The sequence below is a fragment of the Penicillium verhagenii genome (assembly GCF_028828195.1).
Source record: "Penicillium verhagenii strain IBT 33310 chromosome Unknown utg000006l_segment0_segment0, whole genome shotgun sequence".
Lineage (NCBI taxonomy): Eukaryota > Fungi > Ascomycota > Eurotiomycetes > Eurotiales > Aspergillaceae > Penicillium > Penicillium verhagenii.
In genome coordinates, this window is record NW_026643170.1 from 812,616 (window position 1) to 830,002 (window position 17,387).

The window sequence follows — 17,387 nt, forward strand, 5'->3', positions numbered from 1 at the left end:
CGATAATTGAATGTCGCGCGACTGACGAGTGACAAACTGACACTTTTGACAGGTTGCAGGGTATGCGGACTTACTCTAGATGGAATTGGTTGAAAAGCAGAAAGATGCGAGAAAAGAAGAAGTGTGTCGGGTGTGGGCCAAGTAAGGGATGGCGGCGATCGGTATGCTGGATTGAGCTCCCTGGGGATCCGTGGTTCTCCTTCCACTGCACTTGAGTTCTGGAACGCAGGAAATTGGCAAAGTCGAGATGATCGTTTTGAATTGCTAATTACGTGGAGTTCTTGAAAGGACAATTGGCTTCTTTGAAAGGGAACTGCTCTATCTTTGCTTTTGGAATATGTTTTTTGGGGGTTTTTTTTTCTAAAGTCATTGCTATTGGCCGTGTTTACTCAACCCGCCACTTTTAGTACACATTGGCATTCTCTGACCGCGAGCGTCGATATGGTCTTTGTATGAGACTCAGGCTAGGTACACATTAGGTACTAACTTGCCAGTGCATATAAAGATTGAATTTGCCTAGAAAGGATGTGTCCCCTGCAAGCAACATTGAATAGCATTCATCTCCCTTTCATAGTTCCGCCTTCAGTCGTGTGCCTCCTGCAGTGAACTCGGGCCAGAATGCAGCCCTAAAGCCGGATCGGGTAATAGGGCTGCTGCGCGTCAACTGTGAAGGGATCAAGGCGCGATCTGGGGCTCCGCTGTTAAAAACCGTTATTGACCCTTCATCCGTGCACTTAGACAGGAGAAGGACTTTAGACCATCCTTACTGTTATCCCTGACACAATGTATACCTAGATTTAAATGTTAATCCAATCAATTGATATTCTCTCCTAGTATACGAAATCTGGTATGTTTCCAATTTCACAAGTTTCGAAAGGAAACATTCTCATTCTTGGGACGGGCTGGGTCCGATGACATCATTGGCTTGGTCTGGGAGAAATAAACAATGGCTCGAGTGAGTCAACAATAGGATAAGTTACAGTAGTTACTAACTTATGTCATTGGTGATCACATACACAAAAAATAAAAATAGCACACTGTGATTTAATCAAAGGCAACGGGCCAGAGACCCAAATGGGCACGAGAAACACGTGTGTGACGTGGGGCCTAGAGATGATCATAATATATCAGGCCCCGAACGTTTCCGAGCATATTCAGAGATTCCACGGTTGTATCTACGTAGATGTCTACGGTGAGTTGGAAAACTTCAAGTTGGGAATATATGTAGATATTGATGCATGTATACCAAGTGCAAAGATATATATATAACGAGACCAACATAATGAAAGGATGAATGAGATGGAGAAAAAAAAATAGAGAAAAAAAAAACACAAAAAGATTGACCGACGCAGGGATCGAACCTGCAATCTCTTGATTCGTAGTCAAGCGCCTTGCCATTGGGCCAGCCGGCCGAATTGTATGAGAAGACTTGATGTTATGCTTCATAAACCCTCAAGACGACATGATGGAAATTACAAAAATCTTGAAAATCCCATTTTAGGAAGATTTCCTTAGTCTGTGCAACTCGGCACAATTGTGCCGAGTGGATCCTTGCTGGTTGGGGCAAAAAAACCGGGATAAGTTGTGTTTTTTTCTTTTTTTTCCTGGACGGACAGATTCCGGTTTTTTCCCTCATGCAAATCTACGTCTTTCTCCGGTGCAATCAGAGAAGTCAGAACCAATGGCCCTTCTCTGCTGACGCCTCTCTATCCACATGATGCAACTGGGCGCCTTCGCGTCTCGCCCCGATCGGACCACCGCTTGCTCCGACAAGCCTTCCTAGCCTTCTGGAAGCCTTCGCTGCATATCGTCAAACCTTCTCCAACTCGTCTCTCCAGGCACGATGGACGCACGGGGTGAAGGTGGTCCGTGGCTCTGGTGCAGACAACTTGAAGTTTAGTCTTTGTTCAAAACTTGAAGGTCACAAGTGGGATTTCCATGATTCATAACCTTGATCATTTCTTATCTCGGCCTTTCACTCCCCGCGTAGGTGGCTGTAGGTTGATCTAGTACATACAATTAGTATTATGTATGCATTATGTATGTAGGTGGCTATTGGAATTACAAGTTGGTCATAGTCATAGTCATTACTATCGTCCTGCATCATTATTTTTTTTTTGCCCCCTTCCCGCGTTAGCCCGATCCTTTTCCTGTCGTGGAGCCCCCTCGTTGGGACTAATCAGCGTTCTCGTAGTGGTTCCCTCTGCTGGGACTATAATGGTGGCCCCGGTGTGTCAATGTGTCCCAAAAGTGTATCGGTTGTCTCGCACAGACAGTGGGTATTGCATTACCCCAATTTATCTCTTGCCATTGGTGTAAATTGAGAGGGGATTCTGGAAACTGGAGTAGTATTGTCCGGAGTAAGTGCTCCGTCTAATTGACATAGTCAACTTCACCGGATCTGGTTCGGATTTGGCCTCTCCCACGGTTCCTGGGGCTTATCTCTCGCGTTGCATCCACCTTCCTCGTTTACCCCCAATTTCCTCATATTTGCCCCATCTTTCCCTCCGACTTCCTTTTCTTTTTCGTTTTTCGTTTTTCTTTTCTTGATCACTTTCAAGAACATTAAAATCCCATCCTCTCTTCAATTCCTCAAGAGCATGGTCATATTGTTCCTGAAGCGTTCCTACTCTTAGTGCTTGCACTCCCCGCGTCCGTTCCGAATCCGGGATTGGTCTGCACACCTTAACTCCGTACCTGGACATTGAACATTGTTTCCACCAGCCATGAATCTCCGTGATCGATTCAAGCGGGTTTTCCACCGTTCTTCCAACAGCACCAGTCAACTGAATGGAAAACCCAAAATCGAATACTATCGTCGCAGTGAATGTCCCCCCTCCAAGTTCCGGGGTCCGTTCGATAAGGAACACCAAAAGCGCTTAGCCGCTTGGTCCTTCGATCGCGCCATGGTGGAACGCCCACGTTCCCTCGACCTATCCATGTCTCCCTGTGCTCCTGATGAAATTTCACCATTTGATTCCGATGATACTGGCGATATTTCTCCCGATGATGATGGTGTCCCTATCGATCCAGGTATGTATTCAATGAAGAAAAAAAAAGAAGCAAAAAAGAGTTCGGAAAATGCGGACTACTCCATTCACAAACCCTGTGCTAACTAGCGCCCACCAGTCGCAGCTCGCTCTCACACTCCCGAGTCCACTATCTCGACTGACTTCCCCCGCCCCGCTCACACGGGCTCCCAGTCGTCGACTATCGTCAACTCCGACAGCTACAATGGTTCCATGATGACCCTCCTCCCGGAAATTTCGGTCTACGAGATTCCAGAAGACCCCATCGCCCAGTTCAAAGAGTCAATCCGCTTCACCTCGCCAATTGTGCGCGCCATCTCCCCCGCTCTCAAGTCGCCCCGTGCAAAACAGCTACCTTTTGCCCCCGAGGACCTCAGCCGCGCCCTGGCCGCCGTGCAAGTCTGCGCCTAACCTTGAACAACTTATTCTCACCTAATATCTTGCTACACATCCCGGAGAGTGTACACGTGATCTCTCTTTCTTCCATGATCGTCCATACTCGATAACCTTCTTGCTTTGGATCCGTATCACTACGAAATACGAATGGACGCTGATCCACGACCATGACACGAAATCCTTACGATCGGAGAGTATCATTTCCACATCGGTACCAGCTCCAAGCGAGCGGTGGTCCTTAAATCCATATTCTAGATGAACTTGAGATCAGGATCAAGGGTTTCCAGTGCCTTTATCTTTTTTTTGGGGGGGCTCCTTCGGGGCTTTTCCACCCTGCATTGCATTTGAGCGAATACCCGTTGGGAGTTTTTTTTTATTGCTTTGCGCGATCCATCATCGCGCCACAGACCGATATCATACATAGATTAGAACAGATAACAAATCTAGTCGCTGAATCACAAATTTGAAATCAAACTATAGCTACACTAGTTCTAAATAAACAATAGACTTGGCTATAGTTCTAGACTTGATATTTGGTGCCTGTCAACCCCGCTAGCCAAGCCTCTAGCGCCCACACTGGTCCATCATTAAGTCTCGGCATTGAACCAACGAGGTAATGATCCGACCTATCATCCTTGTCTCTTCTTTTTTGAGTGGCTGTCATCTGAACTTGGGTTCAGGGTATGACGACAGGCTCTTTGAGGTTAGATAAGTTTATTGCGAGGTTAATGGCGCTACATATCATCGTCCCAACTACGTCGATAATGGCCTTGGCGTTGCTCATTTCCAAGCTTGAGGTTTTATTAATGACTGATTATTATATCCATGTATATACATTCTGAAAATCACATGCCATACTCGTTCCCATAGATTTCTCACTAGCCTGGGTCTGTTGTTCCACTACGAATCAATTATATGACACCAGAATTACTGAGTATAAGAGTTGTTTCCCAGTTTGCTATCCCTCACCATATCAAATCAATTGTTAACATTAAAAGTCGATCATTCCCCTGGATTGTTCATCCACCTCCGCTTTTCATCGGTAGTGGATTTGGGGTAACAAGAAGAATCGTGAAAAATGCCGGTGGTATGGCAGCAACGTTCAAGTTGTGTGGAAATTTTCACATGTGAGATGGGTGAAAATTAGAGTATAGTTCGCCCCTGTGGTAGTTAAAAAATTCTTAGCGAAAGCGATGAGGTAAAAAGGCACGAAAGGGCACATACTATGCGAACGACTGTAGCAACAAGCCTATTCTCTTAACAAGATTCGTCGCAATTTTATAAGAGAGCCAAATAACGAATTTCAGATCCACAACAAGAGCACATATCAATCCGCCAATATTGAACATTGACAGGGCATCTGTACTGCTGCCGCTGCTCTTGTCATACACAGCTCTAGCGTCCTCGCCCATGTTGATTCAGAATCTGATATTGCAAATAACTCTGAGCAGCTGGAGATCACAGCCCACGAGGAACAGATTGGGATGGTTTGGTAATCATGGGAGCCGAGAAGAGGTTGTACTAGTAGACACAGCTGGAGCTGGAGGATCAGCCAGAAGATAAGTGACCATTTATCATTTTTATCATTATTCTTCAAAGCTGAGCTGACGGAGAAGAACTAATTTGCCCCCCATCTCACAACCCCTGCCTCGTATGCGTGATTGTGCACTTGGCTGCATCTACCACCTGGCAGGCACAAATTCTCCGCTTCCCGGTGCTGGGGGCTCGTACAGGGATCTTGGTGACCCTTGTACCTCTGTCGTGGTTCCTTGTTGTCCGGTACGGCTGCCCTTGTGGGGCGCTATGTGTGTTGTACAGGGGTTTGAAGTCTTTTTTGCGAGGTCGGGGAAGTGTCGGGGATCCAAGCGTACCTTGTTATAAAACACGCTGCTTGTAGTGTCTAGTAGGTGGTTACTTTCAAATTTTCAAATTTGCCATGTTTGAGTGATCTAGAAGGATCCTTCAGGGATTACTTCCTGTTTCCTTCGAAATATTTGAATATTCGTTGGATGTAAAAGTAGTTGAACAGGGTGTGATCTCACCCATCCTCGTTATCACAAGTTCGTAAGAATAGCGACGTAGAAGCCAGCTGAGCTGATTACGTTGGTGGATGCTGAAATTCTACTGGATATCACTTGTCACTTACTGTTGCCTAATCGGTTAGCAGTTGCTTATGCCGAGATCTTATACATCTCAGCCACCATTGCCCGAAATCTCAGCATCTTAAATAAAATTTTGGAATTTGGAATTAATAGATGTCAATTTAGAAAAGTGAACCCAAATACGATACCTAAGTTCCTTTAGATTTACATCTTTCCAACCTTTCCAGAACAACTTTTCTATTCCCCGCTCTTGCTGCAAGACTAAAAATCCACATGAAAATACGAATGACCTTTCCCACTCCCAGCGGTTAACAAAAGTAAGGATCCACCATACCTACTACTAGGTACTCTGCCGCTCGGGCAAGTCTTGATGCCCCAACTCGGGTATTTTGGCCTCGTTTCTGCCTCATCTTGGGCTTGATCCAATCCTTGTTGCGTGACACATTGTTCAGCTGGGTGCTTGGCATAAATGTCAAACTACATGCGTGGTGGGAGAAGGAGAGAAGGTATAGTGGTTGTACTAGTATGTATCCGTATCGGATGATTGCTGGGCACAATGGGTCACACGTGGTGGAATAGACATCTGGATGGACTGAACCTGATTTCAGTGGTATCCATGCACATGTGGATGTTGTGGGACAATCTCATGGAGGAGATCTTCTCATCACATCGCCTCATTTCCGATGCCCTGGGATGATATATGCTCAGTGATGTGACGTTATCACTCAAGATGCCCGAGATGTGATGATGCATCTTTCTCAATGCTCGAGTGCAGAAGTTCTTTGCAAAGAAATTCAAGCGACAAAGAATGACGATCAATTTACCCTCGCTTGAATCGCAAATGCCGGTTTGTGACAGAGGTTTGACGCTACGGGGATGCATCGCAATCAATAGTCGCAGATCCCTAGTCCAGTTTATGAGCCCCGTTAACTAGAATGGGATTGTGGTCATAATACACAAAGTTCGCAATATCTAGACATTAAAGACGTTAAATTACAAGACTAAGCACAACACAAGAGCAGAATCGTAGAGAAAGTAAAACTTGGAAAATGTCTATATCGTTTTCATATTGAAGATGTGGGTCTTTCCTCCAAGCACTTGAGTGCTGCATGCATCGGTTTCGACTATAGCGCCCCAATTGATGCATAACAATACAATTGTTCGTATTTCTGGGTCTCCACATTGCTTGATCAGACTGCCACAGTTTGATATTAGACAGTACAGGCCTTTCAACCACATGTATGCACTTGAGCTGAATATCGGCTTACAGTCTTGTATGTAGTAGTATAGAGAGTCTTGCGAAGCCTCGCTTATTTCAAGGCCTTGGTGGCGGCCTTGAATGTAATCCCAGCCTTGCCATTGGACGTTCATAAAGTATAAGAATCTCTTCCAAGGTACCATAGATGCTACAGTATGATTTACAGGACTTATTTTTATCTATTTGAGGGGCCATAGTAAGCGCTGCTACTGTGGAACCACACACTTACCTTTGGCAGTCGGATAAGCAAGTCGGCCACGGATGAACACCAAAAATACCTACTCCAAATCGCAAACAAATCGAGGATAATGAATACCCAAAGTCAAGCCCAACTGAGGGGAACATGTGTTCATTGGTTCCTGGTGGAAGAGAATGTTGTCGCAAAGGCGAAGGTTTACTAGCGAGCTTAAGCAGCGAGTGAGGTCGAAACATAACGACTACGATAATAACTAGGAATCTCATGAGAATGGCACCTAAGATCGTAATTTGTGCTCGGTATTTAAACCAGGCACACACCCGTCAGCATCATGTTGTATAACCTCATTCATGGTCTGTTATTCCACGTGGAAATCGCCTCATATAGTCTCAGTGGTAATACTCTTATACCTACTACCTGCCTCGCACTTCCCTCGGTCCAGAACCAGCATTGGAAAAAAGAGTGGCTTTCGTCTTCTCTATATGAGTTTTTGATTCTTCTCGAAGTATCATATCACTGCCCCTGCATTCAGGGTATCAAGTCTATACAATGCTACAATCCTTGCGTTTTCTTTGCTTTTCGTCCCGAAATTCCGAGCCTCTTGATTCTACAAAGAATGCACACGATATACCTCGCCTACGGTCGATCCGAAGGGCAAGTTACTATGCTCGAGTTCCTCGTCAGGTTTTAGAGAAAACACTTTCTCGAGAGAATAGTGTATCTCGGCCGACGCATACTACCCCTACTACTACTCCTACTGCCGTACCAACCGATACCACGAGCACGTGCGCTTCATCTTTCCTATCTGATGCACAGTCCCATATTACAGCCAGCTCTGCAACCAGTGAGAATGCCTCCTCATCAACCGAAGCGCTTGGCAAGTTGCCTGCCACCATGCCATCTCTGGATAGCGGCACACCGTATCTTTCAATTATGCAAACAGATGGCACCCTAAGACCGCCACCAATCACATTTGACGGCTACGGACGATTTGGGGGCCGGTTTGCACCAGAATCCCTCATAGACTTCCTCAACAATCTGACCTCATTCTTCGAGGCCACTGTCTCAGACCCCTCCTTCTGGTCCGAGTACGCCACGTACCAGCGGGCCGAACCCACTCCACTGCAGATCGCAAGCAAGCTCACATCCTGGGCCGGAGGCGCCACTATCTGGCTGAAGCGAGAGGACCAGAATGAATACGGTAGCCACAAAACGCGCAACATCCTCGGTCAGCTTCTGCTGGCCCGCCGCATGGGCTTTACGGAGATAGTCACGGACTGCGCAGCGGCCAAACATGGCAATTTCACCGCGGCGATGTGCGCGCGCCTGGGTCTGCGTTGCGTCGTTGTCATGGGAGCAGCTGATGCATTGGCACAGGGTGAAGACGTCCTTGAGATGAAGATGCTGGGCGCAAAGGTCCTGACCGCACGAGCCCCCTCAGGAATGGGTTCCCTGCGCGCTGCAATCACAGAAGCACTCCGCTATTCCGTCTGCAACTATGAGTCCACCTATTACCTGATGGGAGGTCCAGTGGGGCCAAGCCCCCTGCCGACCCTCACGCGCACGTTCCAGGCTCTCCTTGGCGAGGAGGTTGCGGTCCAGATGCGCGCTGCGGCCGGTTGTCAGCCAGATGCTGTCGTCACTGCCGTTGGTAGCGGCACTGGCGCCGTAGGGATGTTCAGGCCTTTCCTCCAAAGCGCTAAGATTAGACTGGTTGCTGTTGAAGCCGCTGGGGCGGCCGCCCTAACCGACGGAGACCTTGGTGTGCTCCACGGGGCACGTACTTTGATGCTTCAGAATTGGGATGGACAGATCCTCGATTCCAACTCCATTTCACCTGATCTCAATCTTTCCACTGTGGGGCCTGAGGTGGCTCATTGGAAAGAATGTGGTCGAGTTGAAATTAAGGCCGCGACAGATACGGATGCCCTGGATGGGTTCAAAACAATGCGATACCACGAGGGTATCCTGCCTGGCCTGGACTCGAGTCACGCGGTGGGCGGAGCCATCGATCTGGCAAAAGAACTTGGACCTGGCAAGAATCTTGTTCTGTTAGTGACAGGCTGTGATGCTATTGGCCTTGGGTTGGATGTTTGATACTTGGGGTGTTTCCTGTTCGGGAAAGGATGAGGGGTTGAGAAGCGCGTACTAGCTGGGGAGTTCGCGTCTTATTCCCCGTTTGCCTCTTTCTGGCATGTCTTGATATTCTGTCTTTCGGCTTTTCTCCCTCTATGTTTTTTTTTTTTTTTTTTTCATGATTGTTATACCCGGAGTGTTTCTTGGCGTTGGTTTTGTGGCGTTGGCTTTGTTCTGTGCCTTGACTCTTGAGTCCTTGCCTATATTTATTCGTTGGTATATTATGACTAAACCATATATAAATGGCAGTCCAGTTAGCTACTAGTATTCGATGGAGCTCTTACATTATTCATTTAAATGCATATACCTGTATCAAAGTATTTGAATATTCTATGTCCACACTACCTACATATGTGCCTGGCAATCAAATCATAACGACGTCCGAGCCTTCCAAGACTTCCAAGGCTAACATTGAATTCATACAACCAATTTTTGATGGTTATGTACGTATTTGTCAACCTCCCAAGGTTCAATGTTGTCATCTGGCTTATTTTACAAAGTTCAATTTGCTGCCCATGTGGGAACCTGTTATGACCTCTTATCACATGCAGGTATGTATATGTATTTCTCATTTCTACCAGTCTGGACTAGATATTGATCAAGATCGTATCGCATTTGCACACGCGCGCAGGGGTACGACACAAACACCCAAGAGCGATGAACCAACAGCCTTGGAATCAATCTTCATGGCCTGGTGCAGAAAACGTGAACCAGACTGGCATTATTGAAACTTATTTCAAGAACCTGAGAAACTTTTATTTGCTTTTTCTATCAAGATCATCAATCATTGGGGCATGGTTCGTCATGTAAATAAATAATGCTTAGCGGTGAGATATGTAGGTATCCGAGGCAAATCAGTCCTCATGTTTCACCGACATGTCCAAAACCTCCACACGTCCTCGGCCTCGAGTCTCATTGCCGACGAGATCGTTTAATCCCTTGAAGGCACCGGGTTCAGCGAATCCAACCACCTCCCACTCATCCCCTCCAATCACTTCTTGGGATTCGACCGACTCAATATACGCCATAATCTTGTCCTTAACGGTACCTGGGGCCTTGGGGACGGCCTCAGCATCAGAGGCACCGCCGGTTTCAGCGTCAGAATCATCTCCTCGCTTAGCAGACTTCTTGCCTCCTTTGCCCTTCTTGTTAGATTTTGATCCACCGGAAGGCGCTTCTTTCTCTTTGCCAGTAGCCGCACCGGGGGTGGCCTTAACAGACTGCTTGAGAAGCGATACGGGGCAAGTGACCCGTAGGCGCATTCGAGCGCGCATCACAGGGATGGGTTGCCAGGCAATGAGCGCCTTCATGGCATCAAGTGCCTGACTCTTTGCAGATCTGTTGGCAGAAACACCTGTCCATAGCGGCTTCTTGGGTTGATCTTCACTTGCACCATTTGTGTCTGCGCCCTGCTGCTGCCCACTGGCCGAAGTCAGCTGGTCTAGTGCTTTGGAGATCATCCCCGAAGTATACACGCGCTTCGTGGTCGGGTCGACCAGTCGTCCAGACACTATATCAAGGACCTCTTTCTCCACCCGCTCGATAATGTCCTTGCGCTCTCGTTCGCCGACCTGCACTTCGCCTTTGCGCAAAATTTCTTGTAGGATTTCATCGCGGGGTGTGTCTGCTCCGAAAGACTTTGCGAGTTCGGCGGATGGGGCCGTCTGGGCCTTTGATACGGAAAGAAAAACGGTTGGGACCTGGAGCACGTTGTCGAGATCTTTTTCAGCACCAGATCGGTACTCCAGCAATTTGTTTTTGTAGCAAGCTAGTTCAAAACGCTTCTTTCCTGTTGGAAAAAGAAAGGAAAGAGAAGTTAAAAAGAGAGACCTTTCCAATACAAAAAGACTAGACAGTAAGCTGCATACCTTTCTTTAGGCGAACAACTGACACATTTGTGAATTTAATCTGGTTAGAGGGTTGGTTGATCGGCATGGTGAGAAAAGCCGCTCAGAGCGGACTTGAAATGGCTTTTTAAAAAAAATCAAAGGACGTGTGTATGAGGAATGTCTGTGATAAGTCCGTACCAGGGTATCGGTATCACGAAAAACTCAATAAAAAAATCCAAGAGAAAGAGCGACGATGTAGTGTATTTGCATGTTTCCTAACTTGAATGTTCGCTCCAAAATCTGAAGATCTGCCCGCTGAGTCATCCATTCCTGACTGCAGGGCTCGTGACCCCGCAGGATAGCTGACTCATGGTCCAGCGTGTGTTGATTGGTCCCCTCTTATCACGCCGGTTCCCGGTCCGGCGTCATCAGTCTCCAGGGTTCCCCTTCCCCCCAACCTCCTCTTCTCCTCACCAGATTGCAGTCTCCTGTTATCCGGTTCATCCTACGTCTCATCACTGTATTCTGAATTATCTTTTTTCTGTGTGTATGTTGCTTCTATCTACCTTAACTGGATATCATTGTACGACAATTATCCTCTGAACCGTTTACTGATAAGAGACCGTCTAGACCGTCAGGTACCCACTGCCCTTCACATCACCTTATCACCCATTCCATCTTCAACATCCATCTTTTCGTTGAAGACCGTCCAGAATGAGAGTTCTGCCTGCCACTTTGCTGGTGGGAGCTGCTTCGGCAGCTGTCCCACCTATGCAACAGGTCATGGGTGGCCTCCAAGAACAGTCACATGCGCTGGTCCAGGAGAGTACCGACTTCTTGTCCAAGCCCCTTGAGAAGCTTCAGGGACAGTTCAACACCCTCTCTTATGAGGCTCGCAAGATGTGGAAGGAAGTCTCAGATGCCTTCCCCAATCTGGAACAGACCCCAATGCTTTCGCTTCCCAAGAAGCACACTCGCCGTCCTGACTCTCACTGGGACTCTGTCGTCCGTGGAGCGGATGTGCAAAGCGTCTGGGTGGAGGGCGTCGATGGCTCCAAGCACCGTGAACTGGATGGAAAGCTGGAAGCCTACGATCTTCGTGTCAAGAAGGTGGACCCTAGCTCCCTGGGTATTGACCCTAAGGTCAAGCAGTACAGCGGTTATCTCGATAACAACGAGGATGATAAGCACCTCTTTTACTGTATGTCTGATTTCTTCAACCAAATTTTCCTTTGTGATTGATTGCTAACAACCCCATTCTTCAGGGTTCTTTGAGTCCCGAAATGACCCCGTGAATGATCCCGTTGTCCTCTGGCTGAACGGCGGTCCCGGCTGCTCTTCTCTTACTGGCCTGTTCATGGAACTTGGACCTAGCTCCATCAACGCCGAGATCAAGACTGTTTACAACGATTTCTCCTGGAACTCCAATGCCTCTGTGATCTTCCTGGACCAGCCTGTCAACGTTGGCTACTCCTACAGTGGCTCTTCTGTCAGCGATACTGTAGCTGCTGGCAAGGATGTCTACGCCTTGATGACTCTGTTCTTCAAGCAGTTCCCCCAGTACGCCAAGCAGGACTTCCACATTGCTGGCGAGTCCTATGCTGGCCACTACATCCCGGTCTTTGCTACTGAGATTCTCTCCCACAAGAACCGCAACATCAACCTGAAGTCCGTGCTCATCGGCAACGGCTTGACTGATCCTCTTACCCAGTACGATTACTACCGCCCCATGGCATGCGGCGAGGGTGGCTACCCAGCTGTTCTGAGCGAGAGCGCCTGCCAGTCCATGGACAACGCTTTGCCTCGTTGCAAATCTATGATTGAGTCTTGCTACAACAGCGAGAGTGCCTGGGTTTGTGTTCCGGCCTCTATCTACTGTAACAACGCTCTTCTGGCTCCTTACCAGCAGACTGGCCAGAACGTCTACGATGTCCGCAGCAAGTGTGAGGACGACTCCGGCCTTTGCTACAAGGGCTTGAGCTACGTCAGCGAGTACTTGAACCAGGAGAGTGTTCGCGAGGCCGTGGGTGCTGAGGTTGAAGGCTATGATTCCTGCAACTTCGACATCAACCGCAACTTCCTCTTCCACGGTGACTGGATGAAGCCCTTCCACCGCCTGGTGCCCGGTCTGATCGAGCAGATTCCCGTGCTTGTCTACGCCGGTGATGCAGACTTCATCTGCAACTGGCTTGGCAACAAGGCCTGGACTGAGTCTCTCGAGTGGTCTGGTCAAAAGGAGTATGCTGGCCTTGAGCCCTCGGACCTCGTTATCAAGGACCAAGAGCACAAGGGCAAGAAGATCGGTCAGGTGAAGTCCCACGGCAACTTCACCTTCATGCAGCTCTACGGCGGTGGTCACATGGTCCCTATGGACCAGCCTGAGTCCAGCCTAGAGTTCTTCAACCGCTGGTTGGGTGGCGAGTGGTTCTAAGTAACCCTCGATTATCAGAAACTGCCCTATATGCATTGATCTATTCTTTGGATTTGCTTCGCATAGAATTTGGCATTACGCAATGTTTGTGGAAAGATGTTTGAAAATCGATCGATCGATTTGAAATTTCTGGCTCCCTTTGCTCTGATAGCTAGTAGCTCAACTACAAGTATATATACATGTTTCGAATGTTTTCAATGAACTTTTCTTTATCGAATTTGATTCATGGTACCGACTCCTTATGTGACATAAGTAATATTTGAATATCGTATATGTATGCCCAGTTAGATTTGTTCTCTATTGATATACGCTCATCCACTCACTTGCACATGCACATGTGGACGGAGGCCAGGTCTCGATCAATTGATTTTGGATAGCATGTTTGGATAGCATGCACAGTAGTACATACATAGTAGGTACCTGCATAGGGACTAGGGCAACATTTGAATGTAGCACTTGAGTAGTACAATCAATTCAATGTTCGAGGTAGTAGACATCGAATGTTACAGCCCACCACCTATGTAGCTAGTAGGCATCCGAAACATTTGAACTACATACTAGAAACACTTGAGTTGTCTCCCAAATCAATGTCTCGAACATTTTGAATGGATCAAATGGATACACTGCTATGTACTAGCTTGGACATTTCCCTTACATACTACATGGAGGTGCAGTGATCCAGGTATACTGTGTACCACGAGTGACCAGATACAGGTAGTCTTTCCAAAGAAAGACGACTTGATCAGAAACATGCCTGATCATGGGCAACATACGTAAATAAGAAGGAGATCAATCGGTTCATTTCATATTGGTATGATTCATTTTCAATTTTAAAGACTGGCATCACACCCAGCCAGCGGGGAAAAAGATCCCACGGATGCCCATAGAAACACACCGGCCATAAGGAATCCCTCCAAAAAAGGCCCCCGGAAAAACGACACGAATAGTTTAGCCCTTCTTCTTGGACACACCGACGGTGCGACCACGGCGGCCAGTGGTCTTGGTGTGCTGACCACGGACACGCAGACCCCAGTAGTGACGGAGACCACGGTGGGAGCGGATCTTCTTCAGGCGCTCAAGATCCTCACGGAGCTTGGAGTCAAGACCGTTGGAAACAACCTGGTGGTCCTTGCCATCGGTGATGTCGCGCTGTCTGTTGAGGAACCAAGAGGGGATCTTGTACTGGGTAGGAGTCTGGAGGATGGTGACAATGCGCTCCAGCTCTTCGGTGGTGAGCTCACCAGCACTGTGATTAAACGTCAGCATTTCTGCCAGAATGTTGATCTTTCAAATAGAAAAAAAAGCCCGCCCAGGTCTCTGCAATGTCTTCTCCAATGAATCGTTTGCCGTGTGCTTTCGTGGTCATGTTTTTTGAAATCGCGAGTACACAGTTTGTGCGCTTCCTCCCGGTGTAGTATGATTGGCGAAAACCCTTATTCCCCACCTCCATCCTGATTTCCATCCAAAACAACGATTCGATGCGGAAAGACATTGCAGAGATTCCAGGATTGCAGTTGTAGATTGTTTCGAAACGTACCGCTTGCTGAGGTCGACATCGGCCTTCTTGCAGACAAGGTTGGAGTAGCGGCGACCGACACCCTTGATCTGGGTCAGAGCGTACATAATCTTCTGCTTGCCGTCAACGTTGGTGTTGAGCAGACGCAAGATGTACTGGAAGTTCGTCTTCTCGCCGGACACGAGCGCTGTATCAGAAAAAGAAGCGACATGTTAGCCAGGTCATTCCTTTCTGGGGGATTTGTCGTGCGATCTCCAAAAATCCAGGAACGGTGGTTTTTGTTGTGTTGTATGCGTATCAGGGAGTCGAAGCTTGCGTGGGAAAGAACGTACACATGATGGGCGATGGGCGCGAGGGCTCGCGATATTGTCGACAAAGGGATGGAGAGGAGCAGAGTCTCGAAAGTGTCGAGTGACTTTGCTGTCCGTTGTGGGATCGGGTAATTGGGACGCTAACCATCTTTGGCATTAGTGTGTGAGGGCTCGCTTGATTGCCGCTAGTCCTGATACGGAAGGTAGGTGTATATCATGTGACCTACTTTGTCATCGCGAAATCACATGATTCTACCTGGTATTGTCATCTAAAATCAATGTGTAATTGTCACCAAAAGTGGGACGCCCACGTTACTCGTATTTAACAGGTGTATTACTGAGGTCGAGAACAAAGACGTACTAGTAGTTAACCGTCACATGACTTGACCACTAAGTGGTGTGCTGACCAAACGGGGCGGGAGGCCCCATTTGGTCAGCCACACCGCAATGTAAAACCACACCGCAATGTAAATATTTACACATTCTTCAGATTCTCCAGCGTTACACCCTCTGTATCTAGCCAAAAAAGTGTTTCATCCGATTTCTCTGCCAAATCTCCATCATTCATCCCAGGATCTATGTTTTCGTCCGATCGCTGCGGAATTGAGACCGATCGCTTTGCTGCATCTCGAAGACCCCTCTTATAGTGCCTCTTTTTCTCTTCCTCATCACGCTTCCAAATTCGAGTATTGATGTCTCGAGGAGTTAGGGCATGTGCGTATGATAGCTGCTTTTTATTCCTCTTAACTTCTTTTGGTCGCGTATTAGCAGTAATAGAGCTTAGTTTGGTCTTAAGCTCTTCAGTAACCTCTGCTGTGATTAAAGCCCCAGTTTGGATTTGGTCGCAAATTGCCCTTATTTTCTCCAATTTATTTATCAGACTAATGTTTTGGTCTGATAATTTGTCAATTTGGATTTGAAGCTTAGCACCAGCACGATTAAGCTTTTCAATAGTTTGAGGTGGTGAATTCACTGTAGAAGAGAGTGGCTCTGGGGTGACGGAATGACCCCAGAGTTCAAGAACTGGCTCATTTTGTAGCCTTTCATCCCATTTTTTTTGAATTGGTCCGATTATTATATTGGGATCAAAAGGACAAATTCCAGTATCCCGGAATGCACTTCGGACGATACGTGCATTAAATGACTTATTTCGGATTGAAGTAATATCCTCGAGGAATTGCCGCTTTGCCGAATCTGGCCGGAACCATGCACTTGAGAGCATATTATGCTTCCGGAATTGCTGTTTTAAGCTCAAAAATGGCTTTTAGTCTAAAGGTTGAGCAAAATGTGATGTATACGGGCAAAACCGGATAGGAATGATCTGATGTTCTTCGCAAAATTCAATAAACTCGAAGGTCAGATGAGACCCATAGCCATCAAAGAATAGAACTCGTTTCCCTTTCGTCCGATCTTTTGTATGCTTATAGAAGAGATAAATCCACTCAAGCACAATAAGATAGGATAACCAGCCATTTGGTGAGACTTGAATATGGTAGTCTTATTATAGAGATTAGTTTCCTCTAAACCAATCCTCTATATATATAGCGCCTTTAAAGATAAGATATAGGACCATAACCCAACCATCTACAGTAATACACTTAATTAAGGTTACAATCTGACCTCGGTCCTTTACTCCCATCTTCTAAGAGCTATATAGGTATCGAGTCACCACTTTTTACTTCTATCCTTGCCCTAATTGGAAGCCTGTTTCATCAAAATTATAGATATTCTTAGGATGAATGTCTTTAATCCGATGTTCAATATCATGAAACCACGATATAATATCAGACAAAACCTCCGAATCATTGCACTTTTTGTCAATTAGCTTCTATGTAATCCAATTATAATATTCTAGAAGACGTTATATGAATCTTAAGGCCCATATCTTGCTCACAGGGCCTTAGCTAGAACGTGCAAGAATTGAATTTGCACAACGCTCAACCTCTGGTAGCGTACAAGCAGCACCAAGATCATCAAGTTATGTCATATATCGGATGAGAGCAGCTTCTTGGACTGGATTTAGCCCTTTATTGGTAGGAATCCTTGAAGTTTGTGGTTTGCGACCGTGGAAACGACGCCAAAGTGTGGGATAGTTCAGATCAAATCGCCGTGCTAGTTCAGACAAATTGGGTTTCTTTTGGTCTGATACTGTAGCCAGGGCCTTGGCGTATCTTTCTTCCATA

The 17,387-nt window shown here is 46.9% G+C and overlaps 5 protein-coding genes across 5 annotated transcripts; 3 read left to right on the forward strand and 2 right to left on the reverse strand.

Annotated features, from left to right (window-relative positions):
• Nucleotides 1–2,726: 2,726 nt before the first annotated feature.
• Nucleotides 2,727–3,440, forward strand: N7466_005713 (uncharacterized protein; the record flags this gene model as incomplete). The annotated part of the gene is made up of 2 exons (XM_057165110.1): nucleotides 2,727–3,033; nucleotides 3,130–3,440. 2 exons carry the CDS (start codon nucleotides 2,727–2,729, stop codon nucleotides 3,438–3,440), a joined length of 618 nt encoding a protein of 205 aa, XP_057020709.1.
• Nucleotides 3,441–7,530: 4,090 nt separating this feature from the next.
• N7466_005714 (tryptophan synthase) lies at nucleotides 7,531–9,078 on the forward strand (the record flags this gene model as incomplete). Its single annotated transcript, XM_057165111.1, has 1 exon — nucleotides 7,531–9,078. The coding sequence occupies one exon, from the start codon at nucleotides 7,531–7,533 to the stop codon at nucleotides 9,076–9,078; it is 1,548 nt and encodes a 515-aa protein (XP_057020710.1).
• An 893-nt stretch (nucleotides 9,079–9,971) lies between these two features.
• On the reverse strand, nucleotides 9,972–11,052 carry N7466_005715 (guanine nucleotide exchange factor SDO1; the record flags this gene model as incomplete). Its single annotated transcript, XM_057165112.1, has 2 exons — nucleotides 9,972–10,906; nucleotides 10,986–11,052. 2 exons carry the CDS (start codon nucleotides 11,050–11,052, stop codon nucleotides 9,972–9,974), a joined length of 1,002 nt encoding a protein of 333 aa, XP_057020711.1.
• A 608-nt stretch (nucleotides 11,053–11,660) lies between these two features.
• cp3 (carboxypeptidase C PRC1) lies at nucleotides 11,661–13,377 on the forward strand (the record flags this gene model as incomplete). Its single annotated transcript, XM_057165113.1, has 2 exons — nucleotides 11,661–12,147; nucleotides 12,212–13,377. The coding sequence occupies 2 exons, from the start codon at nucleotides 11,661–11,663 to the stop codon at nucleotides 13,375–13,377; spliced, it is 1,653 nt and encodes a 550-aa protein (XP_057020712.1).
• Nucleotides 13,378–14,325: 948 nt separating this feature from the next.
• On the reverse strand, nucleotides 14,326–15,352 carry N7466_005717 (40S ribosomal uS13 domain-containing protein; the record flags this gene model as incomplete). The annotated part of the gene is made up of 3 exons (XM_057165114.1): nucleotides 14,326–14,623; nucleotides 14,915–15,080; nucleotides 15,226–15,352. 3 exons carry the CDS (start codon nucleotides 15,350–15,352, stop codon nucleotides 14,326–14,328), a joined length of 591 nt encoding a protein of 196 aa, XP_057020713.1.
• Nucleotides 15,353–17,387: the final 2,035 nt, after the last annotated feature.